Below are 22,343 nucleotides of genomic sequence, written 5' to 3'. Positions count from 1 at the left end.
CACATCATTAGAAATAAGTGTTAACAATTTTGGCCTGTTGTGTGTAAACACTGAATGTGTGTAGAATTTTTGTGCATGGGATTTGAAAAGGGTGTCTAACTGGCTGAACTTGTTAAAGGTTTTAAAGAAAGAGTGATTTTTTCAAGAAATGGGTTTAGGCTATTTTGGGTTTAGGAATTTGGTTCAGAGAATGAGGTTTAGCAACTGTGAGAAACGAAATGTTTTAGCAATTGTGAAAAACTGTAAGACTGATGATGCTGTTTGTGACACGGACCGCGCGAGCATCGTGATGCTGCGCATGGGCGGAGACTGTGACGTCAGCGCGTGACGTCAGCGCGTGATATCGTTCGCAGGCGGGAGTTCCGCGCGGCCTTTTCCTCGCGACAGCGGCTGATGAAGAAGCGGATACCCGCGAGAACTGCTCGTCCTCGTTATTAGGCGTGGACGCGATTCTGACTTTACACGACCGATTCCTCGTTCCCGTCACTGCAGATCTCGTCGCGTTTGCGCGCGTCAGGATGGAGCTGATCACAATCCTCGAGAAAACCGTGTCTCCAGGTACACGAGCCTCGCCCGCACGCGTCTGATCCACACATGTGTGTGTTTCTCACGCGTGCGATCCTAGATTGAAGGGTTTGTGTGTGTGTGTGTGTGTGTGTGTGTGTGTGTGTGTGTTAGCGGGCGGCTAATATAGCGAAGGCCTCTCGACGCTTGTCCTGTTGTGGGAACAGCTGCTGAAACGCATAAAGCTGCACTTTATTTCTAAAGACTGTCGACGAGAACAGCAAACGCGCGCGTCAGCCGTCAAAGCCTGCGCGCGTCGCGTTTGTAAACGGCGTTTGCCGGCCTGTGCGGCGACCCGAGTCTCTCACGGGCGGAGAATGCGATTATCAGAGTAAATATAATAACTCAAAGCTCTTCCTCATATTCCCGCACATGTGCTGATGTTGCGAGGTTTGTCGCGTTCGCAGGTTAGTCTCGATAAAGTTATTAGCAGGTTAGCATGCTACTCAGGAAGTGGCTAGGTGCTAGCATGGCTAGTTCTCAGTCATTGCTATCTGCTTCAGAAAGTTTCTAAGTTCAAGCTCGGTTTTAGTGTCCGCCATTTCTCTCGCTCTTTAATACATGTAAACTGCAGGCATGTGAGCGAGTGGGTTTTTTGTTGAGTGTGAGGCGGGAATGAAGCCGATCACAGCATGTGTGTGTGTGTGTGTGTGTGTGTGTGCAGTTTTGCTACAGCGATTGAGACGCGGGTGTTTGGCGGGAGAGGAAAGCTGTGATGCTTCATTCGTGATTGATCATGAGTTTCTTCTTGATTGTGGTTGATTTTCAGATCGAAATGAGCTGGAAGCGGCACAGAAGTTTCTGGAGCAGGCGGCCATCGAGAACCTGGTGATGAAGCACAAACACACACACACACACACACACACACACACACACACACACACACACTCATTCACGGCTCTGATGTCTGTCACACTGACCTCTCTCTCTTCACTGAGTTCCTGGATGGGTCTGAAACCAAAGACTGCACTCTCTAAAATACAGGTTCTGGCAGTGATGCCACAGAAAAGCCATTTTTGGTTCTAAAAGAGCCTTTATTTTAAGAGTGATCTTTAGGAAGCTGCTGTAACTCCAGCTGGATCAGGATGTGTTTGTAGAGACATACAACCAGTAATCATGAAACGACACGAACCTCGCTGTCCTGTACAGTGACCGTCATGAGCACTGAGACTCTGGCAGGTTCATGATCAGCTCAAGTACAGCCATGTTTGAATACAGGGTTAGCATCTTCTGCGCGTTAGCATGTTTCACTGTGTGTGTGTGTCGAGGTGAAGGAGAGAGCTCTAGATTGCTCTGGATCATCTGACGTTCCTCCAGTATGAGGGCTGGTCTAAACCCACGTCTCGGTTTGTTTCAGCCGACGTTCCTGGTGGAGCTGTCGAAGGTGCTGGCCAATCCCGGGAACACACAGGTGGCCCGAGTGGCAGCGGGTCTGCAGGTGAAGAACTCCCTGACCTCGAAGGACCCGGATGTGAAGACCCAGAACCAGCAGAGATGGCTGGCCATCGACTCCAGCGCACGCAGGGAGATCAAGAACTACGTAAGCCCACATCCCCTCAGTGCGCACACGACGCCGGACACTATAGGTCAGGGTTAGGGCACCGCTCACGGCTTTAGCCATAGTTCAGGTCTGGTGATTGAGCAAATATTCACTGACGGAAGGGATTCATTGAATTGTGCAAAATGAACAGATTTGTGTTAATCGGACTCCTCAAGACCTTATGGCATTCCCTAAAAAATAAACTTTGTACAGGATTCTATTGTGTGTGTGTATATATATTAGGGATGTGCACGAATATTCGATCTGTAATTATTATTCGAAAAATAAAATACTATCAGAATTTATGAAGCCGTAAATACTTTGCGGGTCGTAAATGCAGTGAATCCCTGATAAATCCCAAGCACTAACTCGCAGTTATCATTAAATGCACTGGGTGGCACTGTGGCGCGTGTTTAACAAGTTGTTTGTATTTCATCATAATGTCGTCGTCTGCCTCGCGAAGTTTGGAATTACTAGTCGAAAATTAGGTTATTGATCTTACAAAATGGAATTAGTTTTGATCAAATTAATTAATCTGGAGTTATAATATCATCACCACAATGAGAAATCACATGAAACCCAAACAGCAGTCGACTGAGGAGAGACAGCTGTCCATCACGACTGCAGGCAAGCGCAGCTGTAGTGCGAGGATCCGAGATGATGACTCTTCTAATAGCTAAATGATTTAGAGACGTATTCTTCCTTTAAAGGTCCTGTATTATGCCCCTTTTCACAAGATGTAAAATAAGTCTCTGATGTCCCCAGAGTGTGAATGTGAAGTTTTAGCTCAAAATATCCAACAGATCATTTTTTACAGCATGTTTAAATTGTCATTTTTTGGGGCTCAGAAAAACTCGCTGTTTTAGTGTGTGCCCTTTAAATGCAAATGAGCTGCTGCTGCCGGCACAGGGGGCGGAGCCTCACGAGCTCGCGCTCAGTCTCTCAGGACAATTTCATCTCACGGAATGATGATAATATCAGAAACTCTCAGTAACGGTGTTCATTTCGACCAGGAGTCGGACAATAATGCCTACAGAGTCAGAGTGCTGTATGGAGATGGAACAGGTATAGTTTAGTAGTTTAATTACGGTTATAACGTATTTGTCATCTGCTTGTATGTATCCATTATTAATAGCCTACAAGTCTGCTGTTTCGGACCAGGTCCGAATGATGATCAAACATATACTGATGAGTTTCATAAAGTTTATTGTACATCACACAAAAGATGAAGCGTCAGTTTTACTCCAGAAAATCACCGTAAGAGCTGAGTAAACACAGTAAGTTACAAGAAGTGCGCATGTACATAAACGAATCGTAGCGTTGAGGGAGCATTTTCTTTAAAAACAAAATAATTCCACCTCGTCTTCAGCGGCTGCCTCAGATTTCGGGAGTAAATAGAGAGAGCTCTGTGGATTAATACATCCAGCCACACAACACCTACAACGCTGGGAGACATTCTCGTCAGTGCAGCAATGAGCTCGATCAGGGCGGGGCTATGCTAAACGGCAGTGTCTGTCAACACTCGTGGGCGGGGCCTGTGCTGTAGTGACGTCACTAAAGCCGCATGCTGAAGACAGGTCGTTGGGAGACGGTGCTGATGATTTATGGGGATTAATAAAAGAGTGAGTGGATTTTTTTTATCACTCTTGGGTGGTTGTGTACACACACTGCCAACACATTTATGTCCAAACAGCATGCAAAAGTGAATTTTGCATTATACTGGACCTTTAAGTTTCGTTGAGGGAGAGGTTTAAGAACAGAAGTGCTGTAAGAAACTTAGAACTAGAACACCGTTATCTTTGTGTCTCTGAAACGTCTGTCAGCGCAGCGCGTTTTCTCACTCGAGCATAAATTGCTGGCGGCGCGCCTGCATGTGGATATTATTGTTTTTCTCAACACAAATGTGAAACAATATAAACACGATAATCATATGCTGACTCGAGTGTGTGTACGTTCTGTACGATAACTGGCGCAATCTGCTACTCTGCTTTATTAGCCGTTTTTTTCCGTTCGCGCTGCTTGAGCTTAATCCTTTTGTTCTTTATCTTTTTTTGTTTACACATAGGCCTACTGTCCAATGTTTTCAATTAAAAGAAAACTTTAACATATGTTGTAAGCTTGTTGTGTATATAAATGGTGACAAAAACAAAACAAAAATATTAACTAAAAATAAAGGCTTTTTCGTTAAACGTCATTTAAATAAACGAATATTCGAATTTTATGAGCCCGAATATTCAAATGCAATATTTTTTAAAAATGCCCATCCCTAAAATATATATATTTTTTGTTTGTTTCATAATTAATTGTGGCTTACATTTAAAACTTTTATAGATGTGTTGGCTCAATGAATCCTCATATTAATGTACAATCAACATAAAGGCAGTGTAGTCTGAATAATCAAGGCCAGTGTCACCGGTATGGAAACCATACTGAAATACTACTTTTAATTGCTGGTTTTATCCTTAAATTATAACTATAGCATACTTTTTAAATATTTACTGACTTAACAATTTATTAATTGTAATGGAATGTCCAATTTTAATATAATTCATTCAATCCATGATCATAAATGTCACGTTATGCAGCTTTATTTAGTGTGAAACTCTTGTCTCTCTGTTTCAAAACTTGTTTTACTCCTTAACTCTTTCCCTACCAGCGTTTCTGTAGAGTTGCCAGCCACCGCCAGCATGTGATCATTATCTCGAAAGGTTCATGTCCCCCAGAATATTTTGCTGTATCAATATCTATCTGAACATGCAGTGTATCAAAAGAAAGAATAGAGCCTCTGCTTTTAAACAAAAAACTGTTTTATTCAGCTTCATTATTTTTTCATCAACATTTTAATGTAAGTTTCATTAAAAAAGCAACATTTTGAGTAAAGGGTTAAAAAAATTGCTGAGAATCTCATTTGTCGAAGACTACATCCAGATCAGATTCAGGACGATGATCAAACACAGATCTAGTCCATCAACACTCAAAGCTTCAGTCGTTTCCTCTTGATGGTTCGACATTTCATTCTGTAACATTAGGCAGGTTTGATTTAAATGCTGTTTAATACTGATGATCGCATTATTTTACACATGCATTTGCCTTAATACGTTATCGCTTGTTTCTGTTTCTTCTGTGTTTTGATCAGGAGATTCTGTTCTCTTTCAGAAGTTGCCTAATAGCGCCCCCTACCGTATAACAGTGGAAAACCGGAAAATTCCATCATGGGCAGCAAAAGAGTTAATTGTCACGCTAAATATGTAGCAGAATTAATTATCAGTATTTAAGGATTGTGCCTCTTGATGCAACATCAGTATCACAAGCATCTCTACTTTTATGTGTGTTGACCTTCACATTCAGAGTCCGCAGCACTCGCATGAGTCTTTGGGCTTTAGAAGAGCTAGGAATGTTGTTTGTCTGGTCTCCAGTAGGGCTGTCCATCGCTGGGTCAACAGGCAGTCGATTCGTCATTCACCAGCTTTGATTTCTGTGTGTTGGTCTCGTGTGCTGTAGGTGCTGCAGACTCTGGGTACGGAGACCTATCGGCCCAGCTCAGCGTCCCAGTGTGTGGCTGGCATCGCGTGCGCAGAGATCCCAGTGAACCAGTGGCCCGAGCTCATCCCTCAGCTGGTGGCCAATGTGACGGACCCCAGCAGCACTGAGCACATGAAGGAGTCCACGCTCGAGGCCATCGGATACATCTGCCAGGACATTGTGAGTCTTCAGCCATTAACCATAATCATAACCATAACCATAACTCTGCCAGGACATCATGAGTCCTCAGCCATAATCATAACCATAACTCTGCCAGGACATCATGAGTCTTCAGCCATTAACCATAATCATAATCATAACCATAACTCTGCCAGGACATCGTGAGTCCTCAACCATAACCATAATCATAACCATAACTCTGCCCTGACATCATGAGTCCTCAGCCATGACCATAATCATAACCATAACTCTGCCAGGACATCGTGAGTCCTCAGCCATAACCATAATCATAACCATAACTCTGCCAGGACATCATGAGTCTTCAGCCATGACCATAATCATAATCATAACTCTGCCAGGACATCGTGAGTCCTCAACCATGACCATAATCATAACCATAACTCTGCCCTGACATCATGAGTCCTCAGCCATTAACCATAATCATAATCATAACCATAACTCTGCCAGGACATCGTGAGTCCTCAACCATAACCATAATCATAACCATAACTCTGCCCTGACATCATGAGTCCTCAGCCATGACCATAATCATAACCATAACTCTGCCAGGACATCGTGAGTCTTCAGCCATTAACCATAATCATAATCATAACCATAACTCTGCCAGGACATCGTGAGTCCTCAACCATGACCATAATCATAACCATAACTCTGCCCTGACATCATGAGTCCTCAGCCATGACCATAATCATAACCATAACTCTGCCAGGACATCGTGAGTCTTCAGCCATTAACCATAATCATAATCATAACCATAACTCTGCCAGGACATCGTGAGTCCTCAACCATGACCATAATCATAACCATAACTCTGCCCTGACATCATGAGTCCTCAGCCATGACCATAATCATAACCATAACTCTGCCAGGACATCGTGAGTCCTCAGCCATAACCATAATCATAACCATAACTCTGCCAGGACATTGTGAGTCCTCAGCCATGACCATAATCATAATCATAACCATAACTCTGCCAGGACATCGTGAGTCCTCAACCATGACCATAATCATAACCATAACTCTGCCAGGACATCATGAGTCTTCAGCCATTAACCATAATCATAATCATAACCATAACTCTGCCAGGACATCGTGAGTCCTCAACCATGACCATAATCATAACCATAACTCTGCCAGGACATCATGAGTCTTCAGCCATTAACCATAATCATAATCATAACCATAACTCTGCCAGGACATCGTGAGTCCTCAACCATAACCATAATCATAACCATAACTCTGCCCTGACATCATGAGTCCTCAGCCATGACCATAATCATAACCATAACTCTGCCAGGACATCGTGAGTCCTCAGCCATAACCATAATCATAACCATAACTCTGCCAGGACATTGTGAGTCCTCAGCCATGACCATAATCATAACCATAACTCTGCCAGGACATCGTGAGTCCTCAGCCATAACCATAACCATAACTCTGCCAGGACATCATGAGTCTTCAGCCATTAACCATAATCATAATCATAACCATAACTCTGCCAGGACATTGTGAGTCTTCAACCATAATCATAACCATAACTCTGCCAGGACATCATGAGTCTTCAGCCATTAACCATAATCATAATCATAACCATAACTCTGCCAGGACATTGTGAGTCTTCAGCCATTAACCATAATCATAACCATAACTCTGCCAGGACATTGTGAGTCCTCAGCCATAACCATAATCATAACCATAACTCTGCCAGGACATTGTGAGTCTTCAGCCATTAACCATAATCATAACCATAACTCTGCCAGGACATTGTGAGTCTTCAACCATAATCATAACCATAACTCTGCCAGGACATCATGAGTCTTCAGCCATTAACCATAATCATAATCATAACCATAACTCTGCCAGGACATCATGAGTCTTCAGCCATTAACCATAATCATAATCATAACCATAACTCTGCCAGGACATTGTGAGTCTTCAACCATAATCATAACCATAACTCTGCCAGGACATCATGAGTCTTCAGCCATTAACCATAATCATAATCATAACCATAACTCTGCCAGGACATCATGAGTCTTCAGCCATTAACCATAATCATAATCATAACCATAACTCTGCCAGGACATTGTGAGTCTTCAGCCATTAACCATAATCATAACCATAACTCTGCCAGGACATTGTGAGTCCTCAGCCATAACCATAATCATAACCATAACTCTGCCAGGACATTGTGAGTCTTCAGCCATTAACCATAATCATAACCATAACTCTGCCAGGACATTGTGAGTCTTCAACCATAATCATAACCATAACTCTGCCAGGACATCATGAGTCTTCAGCCATTAACCATAATCATAATCATAACCATAACTCTGCCAGGACATTGTGAGTCTTCAACCATAATCATAACCATAACTCTGCCAGGACATCATGAGTCTTCAGCCATTAACCATAATCATAACCATAACTCTGCCAGGACATTGTGAGTCTTCAGCCATAACCATAATCATAACCATAACTCTGCCAGGACATTGTGAGTCCTCAGCCATAACCATAATCATAACCATAACTCTGCCAGGACATCGTGAGTCTTCAGCCATTAACCATAATCATAATCATAACCATAACTCTGCCAGGACATTGTGAGTCTTCAGCCATTAACCATAATCATAACCATAACTCTGCCAGGACATTGTGAGTCCTCAGCCATAACCATAATCATAACCATAACTCTGCCAGGACATCATGAGTCTTCAGCCATTAACCATAATCATAATCATAACCATAACTCTGCCAGGACATTGTGAGTCTTCAGCCATAACCATAATCATAACCATAACTGTGCCATGACATTGTGAGTCCTCAGCCATAACCATAATCATAACCATAACTCTGCCAGGACATCATGAGTCTTCAGCCATTAACCATAATCATAACCATAACTCTGCCAGGACATTGTGAGTCTTCAGCCATAACCATAATCATAACCATAACTGTGCCATGACATTGTGAGTCCTCAGCCATAACCATAATCATAACCATTACTCTGCCATGACATCATGAGTCTTCAGCCATAACCATAATCATAACCATAACTCTGCCAGGACATCATGAGTCCTCAGCCATAATCATAATCATAACCATAACTGTGCCATGACATCGTAAGTCTTCAGCCATTAACCATAATCATAACCATAACTCTGCCAGGACATCGAGTCCTCAGCCATAACCATAATCATAACCATAAGTCTGCCAGGACATCGTGAGTCCTCAGCCATAATCATAACCATAACTCTGCCAGGACATCATGAGTCCTCAGCCATAATCATAACCATAACTCTGCCAGGACATCATGAGTCCTCAGCCATGACCATAATCATAACCATAACTCTGCCAGGACATCATGAGTCCTCAGCCATGACCATAATCATAACCATAACTCTGCCAGGACATCATGAGTCCTCAGCCATAATCATAATCAAAACCATAACTGTGCCATGACATCGTAAGTCTTCAGCCATTAACCATAATCATAACCATAACTCTGCCAGGACATCAAGTCCTCAGCCATAATCATAACCATAACTCTGCCAGGACATTGTGAGTCCTCAGCCATAATCATAACCCTAACTCTGCCAGGATATTGAGTCCTCAGCCATAATCATAACCCATAATCATAACCCTAACTCTGCCAGGACATCGAGTCCTCAGCCATAACCATAATCATAACCATAACTCTGCCAGGACATCGTGAGTCCTCAGCCATAATCATAACCCATAATCATAACCCTAACTCTGCCAGGACATTGAGTCCTCAGCCATAATCATAATCATAACCCTGTTACTGCGCTGTTTCATGATGCCCATTTAATTTAACCTGGCCAACCCTTTCAGGACCCAGAGCACCTTCAGGACAACGCCAACCAGATCCTGACCGCCATCATCCAGGGCATGAGGAAGGAGGAGCCCAGCAACAACGTCAAGCTGGCTGCCACTAATGCGCTGCTCAACTCACTGGAGTTCACAAAAGCCAACTTTGATAAGGAGGTACTGCCAGTTACGGTGCGGTTAGAAGGCTTTATGCAGTAAACGGGCATTACATCTCTCACTTTCTCCTTCTCTAGACTGAGAGACACTTCATCATGCAGGTCGTTTGTGAAGCCACACAGTGTCCGGACACCAGGGTGCGTTCCTCTCGTTTTTCGTGTGTTTAATGATGTAAGATGCTTTGGAAGCAGTACATGTCTAATTCTGTGTTTCTGTAGGTGAGAGTGGCTGCGTTACAGAACCTGGTGAAGATCATGTCCTTGTATTATCAGTACATGGAGACGTACATGGGCCCTGCATTGTTTGCTGTAAGTTTGCAGATGAGGATGTTGAATGATACCTGTATTCATGCCCTGATACCTTGTGGAATGACTAACAAGGTTCATAATGAGGTCACGTATAGGCTTCAAAGATTCTCTTGTGACTGACAACCTGTGTGAGAATGAAAGATGAATCAGTCCCAAAACTGTGATTCATTGACATGGAGTACTAATGTTTGGGCAGTTTATTATTAGGCCAGCTATTTTAACGAAGCCACCGTTGAAAGTGGCGTTGTCTCTTTGTTAATTAGAGATGCACCAATTGTCATTTTCTTGGCCAAATCTTTTTTTTTTTTTGTAAGTGATCTGCCAATACATATTCTGATTTTCTTTCTAAGGACTATAGAACAGCATATACAAACAAAATCAACTTTTCTTCAGTGCAAAATTGTATTTAAAAAAAGTCTAAAATAAGAATAAAATAAACATTGTAAACAACAGCACAAATAAATGCAATAGAATAAAGAGATATGAAATAAACACTGCTTTGGTGCGTGTGCTTTTGGTGTGAGCCTCCCAGAATGCTTTAGATGTCTCGCTAATTAAACCCCTGGTTCAGCTCATCAGCTTGTCAGTGTGTTGAATAGAGACATCTGAAGCGCTGCTATTGAGACAGGTTTGTGTCTGCGTGCACATGACTCTTTCTTAAGAGGCCACACCTATTACCAAATCAGACCAGAAGAAAACGACACAAAAACATGTAACCTTTGTAGGGAATGTTGTAGTTTAAAACCATGATGACATAAATTGAATGTAGATTTAAAATATTAAAGAACAGTGCTGAAATCATTAGTTAAACTAAAATGACAGCAGAACTCAAATGACGAATTTGAGTTGAATGCCAGTGATGTTGTCAGTGTCTCACCAGCTTCTCTGTGTCCAGATCACAATAGAGGCCATGAAGAGCGACATTGATGAAGTGGCCTTACAGGGGATTGAGTTTTGGTCCAACGTCTGTGACGAGGAAATGGATCTGGCCATTGAAGCCACTGAGGTGATGCTGGTGTTTCATCTGCAATCTGCAAGTCAAACAAATGCTTTAGTTTTTGATGTTTGTTAACGTTTGTCCTCAGGCCTCTGAACAGGGTCGTCCTCCAGAGCACACGAGCAAGTTCTATGCTAAAGGAGCTCTGCAGTACCTGGTGCCCATCCTCACGCAGACGCTCACCAAACAGGTAAAGCTGGTGTCATGGCTGGGGCTTTCCCAGGTGTAAGGTGTGTGAGCAGGAACTTCCTTGATTATCACTGGCAGACAGTGGCACACACACTCAATACGCTGAGTCTCATTCACTAACCAACTCGAGTCATATACTTGGTGTGCTTATAAACTTGTCTTAAAGGTGCCCTCGAATGTGAAATTGAATTTATCTTGGCATAGTTAAATAACAAGAGTTCAGTACATGGACATGACATACAGTGAGTCTCAAACACCATAGTTTTCTCTTTCTTATTTAAATCTCGTTTTTGAAAAACACCCCTGAAAAACAGGCGAATCTCCACATAACACCGACTGTGACGCAACAGTCGGGATCATTAATATGTACGCCTCTAAACATTTGGATATGCCAGCCCATGTTCAATGCCAGGAGGACCTGCGCAGCCGAATCATCAGAAGTTCTGCAGGTGAAGAAACAAGCGAGGATCATAGGGAAAATGGCAGATCTATCTATTATCTATCTATCTATAATCTGATCCCGCTACAGTTTAATTCGAAGTTGTTAGTTTGCTCTGCCCATTTCACCACGGACTGTTTTTCTAACCTGGAACAATATCAAGCAGCCAGGCTTCTCTCGGCGTCTCAAACGGACGAAGGTGGGCAATTTCAACTAACGTTATATTCCCGCAAGCAGCAAGTAGTGATTTTATTAACAATAATTTACACTGTTATCTAGATCCAGCGCGATATTGTTTTTTCCTCGAGAGACATCGTGGCTTGCAAACGAGCGAACGAAGCATGGCAGTTGCTCAGTGTTTGGATGTACAAATGAACATAAAAAAAAGTATTTTTTTAGTTCCTTCATCCGAGCCTCTGGAGAACCAGTGGGTTATGTGAATTTCTGATGTGTAATTGTTCAAGTTCAGACAGATAATCTTTCTCTCAAAGTCGTTCAACACTGTTTATGCATCAGTAAATCGCGTTGCAGTGATAAGATCTTCATTCACGCGATCAACAGGCTGTCATCTGCTCAATGCTCATCACTGCAAACTTTTAAGTGATGGGAATAGATCTAAATACTTAAACTTCTCATGATTCGTTAATCCCGATAGCTGTAATAGTAAAAATGTATAAAAGCTGTAATAGTAAGTTTTCCTGATAGCTCTACATGTAATGCCAGATATTTCATATGTAAGCATGTCAGCCAATCACAGCAGTGGGCAACAACACTGAAGTCTCACAGCAGACACGCCCCTCAAACAGAGTGTTCAATCCAGGTGATGAAATCAGGCTAGGAAATATGCCTTTTATTTCTTCCATTAATTATAACAAATTTTGATCTTAAAAACATACTAACATTATAAGGGCACCCCAGGAAACATTATAAAATTATAAAATAATCCATTCTACGGCACCTTTAAATAACTAGTTTGCATTTAGTTATTCCATTTAACAGTATGACCATGACTATAACAGTAGCCTATCAGTTATTAGAGTAACAAATAACACAAAAATCACACAGAAATGCAGCCTGTAAGTGGATGGAGTAGAAGTTGGTGTTTTTTTGCTGCTTTTATGCATTTTTTTCATGAACAGACTTTTTGTAACTTGTATATACAGTTCATGTTTAGTAGTTTGGCCTTTATGTATGCTGCACAGTAAACAGATGCTAGGTCAACTGATGTTTCATGTAGTAGTTCTACTTTTAATGGTCATGTATGATTTAGTATTTGAATTAAAGTCCTGGGTATACTTCATTTTCCACGTTTCCCTCCGCTTTTACTAGTATACTCCTTTGGCCAGGAGTGCGGCCACAGACTCGTTCGGCACGTGCGCACTATCTAGTGGACTTTGTTTCCAGAAAATGAGGTTGCACGCGTATGCTTACGACCGAAGTATACTTTGGGCTTTAAGCAGTGTCATGTACAGTATTTTTACATTCAGTTCACATCTGTAAAGCTGGTTTGTCTGTATTCAGCCTCCAGGACCAGAACTATCAGCTCTATAGAATTAGTTGTGCTGTATTGTCACTTATATTACTCATATATCATGTAATGGAGCAGCTCATATACAAAAGACCAGCTCTGGCTTCCAGTCATATGCATTGAAAAAATGAAAGTGTTTGCTGCTATATAGTGTTAGAGTTAATTCCCTGAATCCTATGGGAATGTTACTGAGTCTGTATGTGCTGTTTGAAGGACGAGAATGATGACGATGACGACTGGAACCCGTGTAAGGCCGCTGGCGTGTGTCTGATGCTTTTAGCCACGTGTTGTGAGGACGATGTGGTGCCACACGTGTTGCCCTTCATCAAAGAGCACATCAAGCACCCCGACTGGCGCTACCGGGACGCCTCGGTCATGGCCTTTGGGTCCATTCTGGAGGGTCCCGAACTCAACCAGCTCAAACCACTCGTCATCCAGGTAACGGTTTACACTCGAGGCTAATGCAGCGGTTGACCTGTGTGACTGGAGGTGTGTGTGACGCTCTCGGTGTGTTGTCAGGCCATGCCCACGCTCATCGAGCTGATGAAGGACCCCAGTGTGGTGGTGCGGGACACGACGGCCTGGACGCTGGGACGCATCTGTGACCTGCTCCCCGAGGCTGCGATTAATGAGGTGTATCTGGCCCCGCTCCTGCAGTGCCTGATCGAGGGCCTCGGGGCCGAACCACGCGTGGCCTCCAACGTCTGCTGGGTAACAACACCTTCATGTTCTGTCACATGACTGCTTTCATGATGACCACTGATCAGGGAGCGCATTTACATGCACAGTCTTGACCACATGCACGTCATCTTCTGAATAATCTGGTTATGTAAATGTGTTAGTATCAGTTTTATAGTCACTTTATTCTTAACCAGTTTCAATTAACCAATCAACACCTGGCATGTAAACTAGGGCTGGGCGATATATCGCATGACATTGTTAGGCGCATCTCGTCAGTAAAGCCGGTTCCTTGATTAGTAGTAAATCGCCATCACCTGCTTTCAGATGGAGCGGCATTCACTACACAGAGCCGTAGTTCACTGACAAGCTGAGCCATATCACATTAATATCGCATTAATATCACGGACGCATCGCCTGCAATAACTAATGCGATATGGCTCAGCTTGTCAGTGAACTACGGCTCTGTGTAGTGAATGCCGCTCCATCTGAAAGCAGGCGATGGCGATTTACTACTAATCAAGGAACCGGCTTTACTGACGAGATGCGCCTAACAATGTCATGCGATATATCGCCCAGCCCTAATGTAAACTCATTAACCAGCATTCTGTAGCTTATTGAAGTGCGCCGAAATAGTAGCAGTTCAGTCAAAATATTGCGTATTTATTACATCACATCTCGCATAACAAATGAAATGTTCGCAGTAGATACACCAATGATATCGCTCATCACAATATGCAGTATCATCGCCATTCATGTATTTATTGCTATATAAATAAAGGGTTACAATGTGGTCAGCAGGGATGAAAACGAGGACATAAGGAGCCAATGAAACTGAAACTAAACGTGTTGAAACGGGAACTAAAGTGAGCAGAATGAGGGTCCACATTACAGATTATAACAATTCCGATCCTTAAATCTGCCGGGACGAGAGGCTTTCTGCTGATGTCACCAGTATCAGCTCTACACGGGCACAGTGCACTTACTGTGTTACGCCACTAGGCAGCAACGGACTCTTTAAGTGAGTCATTAAACCGTTCATTCAACTAACACATTCAAACGCTGATTCATTCAAAGATAGATGTAATGAAACAAGTTGTTGAAGTGCCACTTTACAAGACTCAGCTGACTAGCAATGTGTCGTATGAGCAACACTGAAGCTTTACTTCATAGAGATCAATGGCATTGATTCACTCTCTCAACCTCTCGCTCACATTCACTGTCTGTTTAGGCTTGTTGATGAGTGCAAATCCACGGGCCTCTGTACAAATCACCATAAACAGTCTTATTAACTCTCTCATACACAACGTGTAAAACAAGAAGGGCATAGCCTTATGAAAAAATGTGAATATCACAGACGGTTGCTTGCGTTTCTCTGCGGTGGGATTGTCAGTATTGCGGTATTACAATATCGTGGTTATCGCGACTTCCCTACTTGGCAGACCTAACCTCTACGTATTTGCATAAATATTGGTGCAATATAAATGTTGCATTGTGAAGTGTGTGCATGTAGTTGCATATGTAATGACACTGTTGGCCGTGACTCTGTGCGAGTCCTAACTTAACCCTGAGCCCTAACCCGGTCTGGGTATCGCCTCAATAGCAGCAAAAGTCAGTCTGGTGAGAAATTTGCTAAATTTGTTCAGTCTACATTTGAATCAAATGCTGTATTTTCTAAAAGCACGTGTAGTAGTTGAAGACACCCAGTGTAGAGTGTGATCGGTGTGTTGGTGGAGCTGACAGATGCTGTTTTCAGGCCTTCTCTAGTTTGGCTGAAGCTGCGTATGAAGCCACGGACGCCGCCGAGGACCAGGAGGAGCCCAGCACTTACTGCCTGTCCTCGTCCTTCGAGCTCATCGTGCAGAAGCTGCTGGAGACCACAGACAGGTAAGCATCAGCACACACCTGACACAGGCGGCTCGTTCACTTGTGCAACACAAACTTCTTATAAACTCTTATTTTCTTTCAGTAGATGGTTAGGAAAAGGAAGCGCATAAGCTTCAACACCATCTTGTACCTTGTTTCCTAAATAATACCTGCGGCTGTTAGGGTCGGGTCAGGGTCACTGCTGTTAGGGTCAGGTCAGGGTCACTGCTGTTAGGGTCAGGGTCACTGCTGTCCAGGACAGGTCATGTTAGGGTCACTGCTGTTAGGGTCAGGGTCACTGCTGTTAGGGTCGGGTCAGGGTCACTGCTGTTAAGGTCATGTTAGGGTCACTGCTGTCCAGGACAGGTCATGTTAGGGTCACTGCTGTTAGGGTCAGGGTCACTGCTGTCCAGGACAGGTCATGTTAGGGTCACTGCTGTTAAGGTCATGTTAGGGTCACTGCTGTTAAGGTCATGTTAGGGTCACTGCTGTTAAGGTCATGTTAGGGTCACTGCTGTTAAGGTCATGTTAGGGTCACTGCTGTCCAGGACAGGTCATGTTAGGGTCACTGCTGTTAAGGTCATGTTAAGGTCATGTTAGGGTCACTGCTGTTAAGGTCATGTTAGGGTCACTGCTGTTAAGGTCATGTTAAGGTCATGTTAGGGTCACTGCTGTTAAGGTCATGTTAGGGTCACTGCTGTTAAGGTCATGTTAGGGTCACTGCTGTCCAGGACAGGTCATGTTAGGGTCACTGCTGTTAAGGTCATGTTAGGGTCACTGCTGTTAAGGTCATGTTAGGGTCACTGCTGTCCAGGACAGGTCATGTTAGGGTCACTGCTGTTAAGGTCATGTTAGGGTCACTGCTGTCCAGGACAGGTCATGTTAGGGTCACTGCTGTTAAGGTCGTGTTAGGGTCACTGCTGTCCAGGACAGGTCATGTTAGGGTCACTGCTGTTAAGGTCATGTTAGGGTCACTGCTGTCCAGGACAGGTCATGTTAGGGTCACTGCTGTTAAGGTCATGTTAGGGTCACTGCTGTTAAGGTCATGTTAGGGTCACTGCTGTCCAGGACAGGTCATGTTAGGGTCACTGCTGTTAAGGTCATGTTAGGGTCACTGCTGTTAAGGTCATGTTAGGGTCACTGCTGTCCAGGACAGGTCATGTTAGGGTCACTGCTGTTAAGGTCATGTTAAGGTCATGTTAGGGTCACTGCTGTTAAGGTCATGTTAGGGTCACTGCTGTTAAGGTCATGTTAGGGTCACTGCTGTCCAGGACAGGTCATGTTAGGGTCACTGCTGTTAAGGTCATGTTAGGGTCACTGCTGTTAAGGTCATGTTAGGGTCACTGCTGTCCAGGACAGGTCATGTTAGGGTCACTGCTGTCCAGGACAGGTCATGTTAGGGTCACTGCTGTTAAGGTCATGTTAGGGTCACTGCTGTTAAGGTCATGTTAGGGTCACTGCTGTCCAGGACAGGTCATGTTAGGGTCACTGCTGTTAAGGTCATGTTAGGGTCACTGCTGTTAAGGTCATGTTAGGGTCACTGCTGTCCAGGACAGGTCATGTTAGGGTCACTGCTGTTAAGGTCATGTTAGGGTCACTGCTGTTAAGGTCATGTTAGGGTCACTGCTGTCCAGGACAGGTCATGTTAGGGTCACTGCTGTTAAGGTCATGTTAGGGTCACTGCTGTCCAGGACAGGTCATGTTAGGGTCACTGCTGTTAAGGTCGTGTTAGGGTCACTGCTGTCCAGGACAGGTCATGTTAGGGTCACTGCTGTTAAGGTCATGTTAGGGTCACTGCTGTCCAGGACAGGTCATGTTAGGGTCACTGCTGTTAAGGTCATGTTAGGGTCACTGCTGTTAAGGTCATGTTAGGGTCACTGCTGTCCAGGACAGGTCATGTTAGGGTCACTGCTGTTAAGGTCATGTTAGGGTCACTGCTGTTAAGGTCATGTTAGGGTCACTGCTGTCCAGGACAGGTCATGTTAGGGTCACTGCTGTTAAGGTCATGTTAAGGTCATGTTAGGGTCACTGCTGTTAAGGTCATGTTAGGGTCACTGCTGTTAAGGTCATGTTAGGGTCACTGCTGTCCAGGACAGGTCATGTTAGGGTCACTGCTGTTAAGGTCATGTTAGGGTCACTGCTGTTAAGGTCATGTTAGGGTCACTGCTGTCCAGGACAGGTCATGTTAGGGTCACTGCTGTTAAGGTCGTGTTAGGGTCACTGCTGTCCAGGACAGGTCATGTTAGGGTCACTGCTGTTAAGGTCATGTTAGGGTCACTGCTGTTAAGGTCATGTTAGGGTCACTGCTGTCCAGGACAGGTCATGTTAGGGTCACTGCTGTTAAGGTCATGTTAGGGTCACTGCTGTCCAGGACAGGTCATTTTAGGGTCACTGCTGTTAAGGTCATGTTAGGGTCACTGCTGTTAAGGTCATGTTAGGGTCACTGCTGTCCAGGACAGGTCATGTTAGGGTCACTGCTGTTAAGGTCATGTTAGGGTCACTGCTGTTAAGGTCATGTTAGGGTCAGTGTCATTGCTGTTAGGGTCAGGTGATGGTCACTGCTGTCCAGGACAGGTCATGTTAGGGTTACTGCTGTTAAGGTCATGTTAGGGTCAGGGTCACTGCTGTTAGGGTCAGGTGATGGTCACTGCTGTCCAGGACAGGTCATGTTAGGGTCACTGCTGTTAAGGTCATGTTAAGGTCAGTGTCATTGCTGTTAGGGTCATTGCTGTTAGGGTCAGGTCAGGGTCACTGCTGTTAGGGTCAGGTCAGGGTCACTGCTGTTAGGGTCAGGGTCACTGCTGTTAGGGTCAGGGTCACTGCTGTTAGGGTCAGGTGATGGTCACTGCTGTCCAGAACGGGTCGGGTCAGGGTCACTGCTGTCCAGAACACGTTCAGGACGTTTCAGTGCAGTGTGTCCACATCCATCTTTAAATACCTCCATTTGTGATTTGAGAGATCTGATCAGCCCATTTCCAGCTGTATTTAGTGATGACCTCTTGTGATCGATCCAAAAACGGTGAATAATAATACCTGGTGTAAAAAGGGCCAGTAATGTTATTACTTGGTGTCATGATTTAAGATATTAGATAATATCATGACTACAGGCTCTTCTTCTGTGGTTATCCTCTTCTCTGAGGCTCGCAGTGTTGTCTCTCTGTTGGCAGGCCCGATGGGCATCAGAATAACCTGCGCAGTGCAGCGTACGAGGCCCTGATGGAGATCGTGAAGAACAGTGCGAAGGACTGTTACCCGGCGGTGCAGAAGACCACGCTGGTCATCATGGAGCGACTGCAGCAGGTCCTGCAAATGGAGGTGAAGAAGAGCCACTCGCTGCTCATGGGAATGATGTTGAGTAGGGCTGGGGAGTCAGACATCACACGATTCAATTTGCTTTCCTTTCACAAGCTTGCAATCCTATTCAGTTCAGTTCTCCTGACCCTGAACCCTGTCAGTGGCTACATTAGTGTTGAAACTAACTGATTTGTATAGACCTTATGTAGCCCCGCCCCTTTTCAGCGCTGCGCTCGTTGTCTTTTGACTTCCGGTTTTATTTTCACAGCGATTCTGCGTATTTATGAATAAGCGGCTCGTTTTAAAATCTTCCCGGTCTACTGACATTTGTTAAGACATCTGGTTTAAACATTACAATCCTCATGATAACTTTCGTTAACTTTTGTTAACTTTATATTAAGTAAATCCACTTCAAAAGCTAATTACTCCTGGACAGCAATGCCATAGAAATATACAGAGCGACTGGAAAAACGGAAGTTCAAAGACAATATTCTAAAGATGGCGGCGCCCTCGTTTCTCTGGTGCATAAGGTCTATAGGCAAGGCAATTACTCAAGATATTAAACTAATATATTATATTTAATATAATATTTTATAATAACTTTGAGACAATTGTTTCTACCCCAAGTTCGTTATTTTTATAAAAACAAAACTGACTAATTTATTCAAACGAACATTAAATATTGACGAAGAGGTTAAGTGAAGATGTGAGTATGTAATATGGTGCATATATTTACCAGAATGCTTCTGTAGTTATTTTTCTAGCTAACTTTCAAGTTTATGGTCATCGAATGGCTTTTCTGAGGTAAATGTGAGGTTTGAAAACAGCACAGACTGAAAGCTTGGTTATTTTCTGAGATTTAATAATCCGTATTATTTCAACAAAATGAGAATAGATTAAATAGTTCTGCGTGTGTGAGATGTTAAGCCACAGCTTGGTTTGTTCTGGATATAGCAGCAGTGTATGCGGATGATGCTAGTGTTGAGCTGATGTAATTGAATGCTTGTGTGTTTTGTCCAGTCTCACATCCAGAGCACGTCAGACAGGATCCAGTTCAATGACCTGCAGTCTCTCCTGTGCGCCACCCTGCAGGTCAGACCTCAGAACACCTGACCGTGAGTGTGTGTGTGTCTGATGTGTGTGTTCTCAGCTGTCTTGTCCTCCAACAGAACGTGCTGCGTAAGGTTCAGCACCAGGACGCGCTGCAGATCTCAGATGTGGTGATGGCGTCTCTGCTGCGCATGTTCCAGAGCACGGCTGGTTCTGGAGGCGTTCAGGAGGACGCGCTCATGGCCGTCAGCACGCTAGTGGAAGGTGAGGCCTGCACGTCCTGGTGCTAGCACATGAGCTATACGCGCTGTTCATGCTAGTGGAAGGTGAGGCCTGCATATCCCGCATGGCCACGTTGTAAATACTGGCACACGTTCTCTGGCGTCGTTTCCCCCGGTGGTTTTGATCGGGTCTCCAGTGCATTACAGCTGACAATCTTATCCTTTTCTTTTGGCTCTTTCTGTTCGTTTGAGCTGCATAACATTGCTTCTTGTTCATGTTTGTGTGTGACACTTGACGTCCGTGTGAGAAGGTGATGTAGGATATGATAAAATAAGTTAAAATCTGACTAAACTTTTTTGAGAAGCCTTCAGGACTAAAAGAAGCTTCACATGAAGTTCACATGCTTTAATCAGTGTCTCGTTACAGCTGTGAATGAATTAACTTTCCCCTTTTCCTTCCAATCCAGTGTTGGGCAGTGATTTCTTGAAATACATGGAAGCCTTCAAGCCGTTCCTGGTCATCGGGCTGAAGAATTACGCAGAATATCAGGTAACGCTTGTGCCGAAGCGCCAGAGTTTGTTGATGATTGTTCCTCCTGCTGCTTTGAGGATTTGCAGCTCAGGATTTTGAATCATCACAGAGAAAGCGAGTCTATTTCACCCAGCGTGTGCCGACCCTGCGGTCTCGTGGCCACGCTGGATATTGCGGGACTCTACAACTACAGGAGCTTCCACTGAGAGGCTCTTTAGTGGACGATTCACACAACCCAAACAATCTCTTTTTTAAAATATAACCTTGAGCTTCATATTTAAAATTAAGTTGTTTACACTGATTTATGGTATGGTAGGGTGTGTTGCATGGCCAATGTAAAGTTCTTTGAAAGAGTCCCACAGATGCGATGCATTGCTTGTGGTGTGTGTGCAGGTGTGTCTGGCTGCGGTGGGGCTGGTGTGTGATCTGTGTCGAGCGCTGATGGCCAATATTCTGCCTCACTGTGATGAAATGATGCAGCTACTGCTGGAAAACCTGGGTGTAAGTAATAGCCATTTCCTTAAAGACACCTTTTATGTGTGTGTGTGTGTGTTTGTGTGCGCGCGCATGTGCAACAGAACACCCTCTGAAATCACGCATCTGTACAATGTGATTGGTATTGCGCTGCTACTATAATACTATGTGAGACACCATATTTTCTGGAAAAGATGCACCTGGTCTAATGCATTGAGAGGGGAAAAAGATTGTCACACATTTTACTGCCCACACAAAATATCCTTAATTTAGTGGAAGTCAGAACTAAAATGGAAAAATATAAGTAGAAAGCAAATTATTGCGGCATTCATTATAAACGACACCAGTTTCGTTTTTATTTGAGCTTGAACTTCCTGCATGTGAGAGAATATACAAATAAAACTTGAGCTTGCGTACTCCTGAAGCCTGTGAATGTCCTAGTAATTTGCTTCAACCTTTCCGAACTTATGAAAGATTATTTTACGGAAAGTTTGATTGGTGTATGTATGTGTGTGAGGAATTGGAAGAAAGCAGATTTCGGGTGTTTCTAAAGCAAACTCAGCGTCATCGCATATCTGGTTAAAAACTAAGCTCAGAATCGATTCTTAAATTCTCAGAATCAATCCAGAATCGTTGGAGAGAGAATCGCGATGCATCGATGGATCGAATTTTTTTTTTTTTTTTTTCTCCCACCCCTAGTGTAAATATTTTTTTTCATTCCATTGACCAGATGAAAGATGTCCTTATAAATAACAGCTGTGGTGTGTGACAAGGTTATTATAGTTTACCGAAACAAACTAAAACTTAATCGAGGCCAGTGTCAGGCAATAAGAAAGTGTTTCTGAAGCTTTTGTTTCATTTTCCTCTCTCTCCCTCTATAAAGCAGAATATGGTGTTTCCACTGCTGCGTTTACAGTAGAGTAATGCTGCGT

General features: G+C 43.7%; 1 protein-coding gene across 2 annotated transcripts in view; it reads left to right on the top strand.

Annotated features, from left to right (window-relative positions):
* The first annotated feature begins 313 nt into the window (after positions 1-313).
* Positions 314-22,343, top strand: part of kpnb1 (karyopherin (importin) beta 1) — a 29,325-nt gene continuing 7,295 nt past the window's right edge. The window contains exons 1-17 of one of the 2 annotated variants that reach the window (XM_079878816.1): positions 314-558; positions 1,334-1,392; positions 1,922-2,104; positions 5,606-5,806; positions 9,683-9,835; positions 9,913-9,972; positions 10,054-10,143; positions 11,039-11,149; positions 11,229-11,330; positions 13,510-13,734; positions 13,816-14,007; positions 15,731-15,861; positions 19,008-19,155; positions 20,155-20,226; positions 20,304-20,448; positions 20,873-20,955; positions 21,331-21,438. In XM_079878816.1, the coding sequence (XP_079734942.1) occupies positions 519-558; positions 1,334-1,392; positions 1,922-2,104; positions 5,606-5,806; positions 9,683-9,835; positions 9,913-9,972; positions 10,054-10,143; positions 11,039-11,149; positions 11,229-11,330; positions 13,510-13,734; positions 13,816-14,007; positions 15,731-15,861; positions 19,008-19,155; positions 20,155-20,226; positions 20,304-20,448; positions 20,873-20,955; positions 21,331-21,438 (2,103 nt within the window). In that variant the 5' untranslated portion in view covers positions 314-518. The remainder of the gene's footprint in view (positions 559-1,333; positions 1,393-1,921; positions 2,105-5,605; positions 5,807-9,682; positions 9,836-9,912; positions 9,973-10,053; positions 10,144-11,038; positions 11,150-11,228; positions 11,331-13,509; positions 13,735-13,815; positions 14,008-15,730; positions 15,862-19,007; positions 19,156-20,154; positions 20,227-20,303; positions 20,449-20,872; positions 20,956-21,330; positions 21,439-22,343) is intronic. The other variant, XM_079878817.1, reaches the window with a different exon arrangement.

Source organism: Squalius cephalus, assembly GCF_949319135.1.
Source record: "Squalius cephalus genome assembly, chromosome: 8".
NCBI classification, from domain to species: Eukaryota; Metazoa; Chordata; class Actinopteri; order Cypriniformes; family Leuciscidae; genus Squalius; species Squalius cephalus.
Note: the sequence above shows the minus strand (reverse complement) of the source record. Positions and strands in the feature narration are given on the sequence as shown.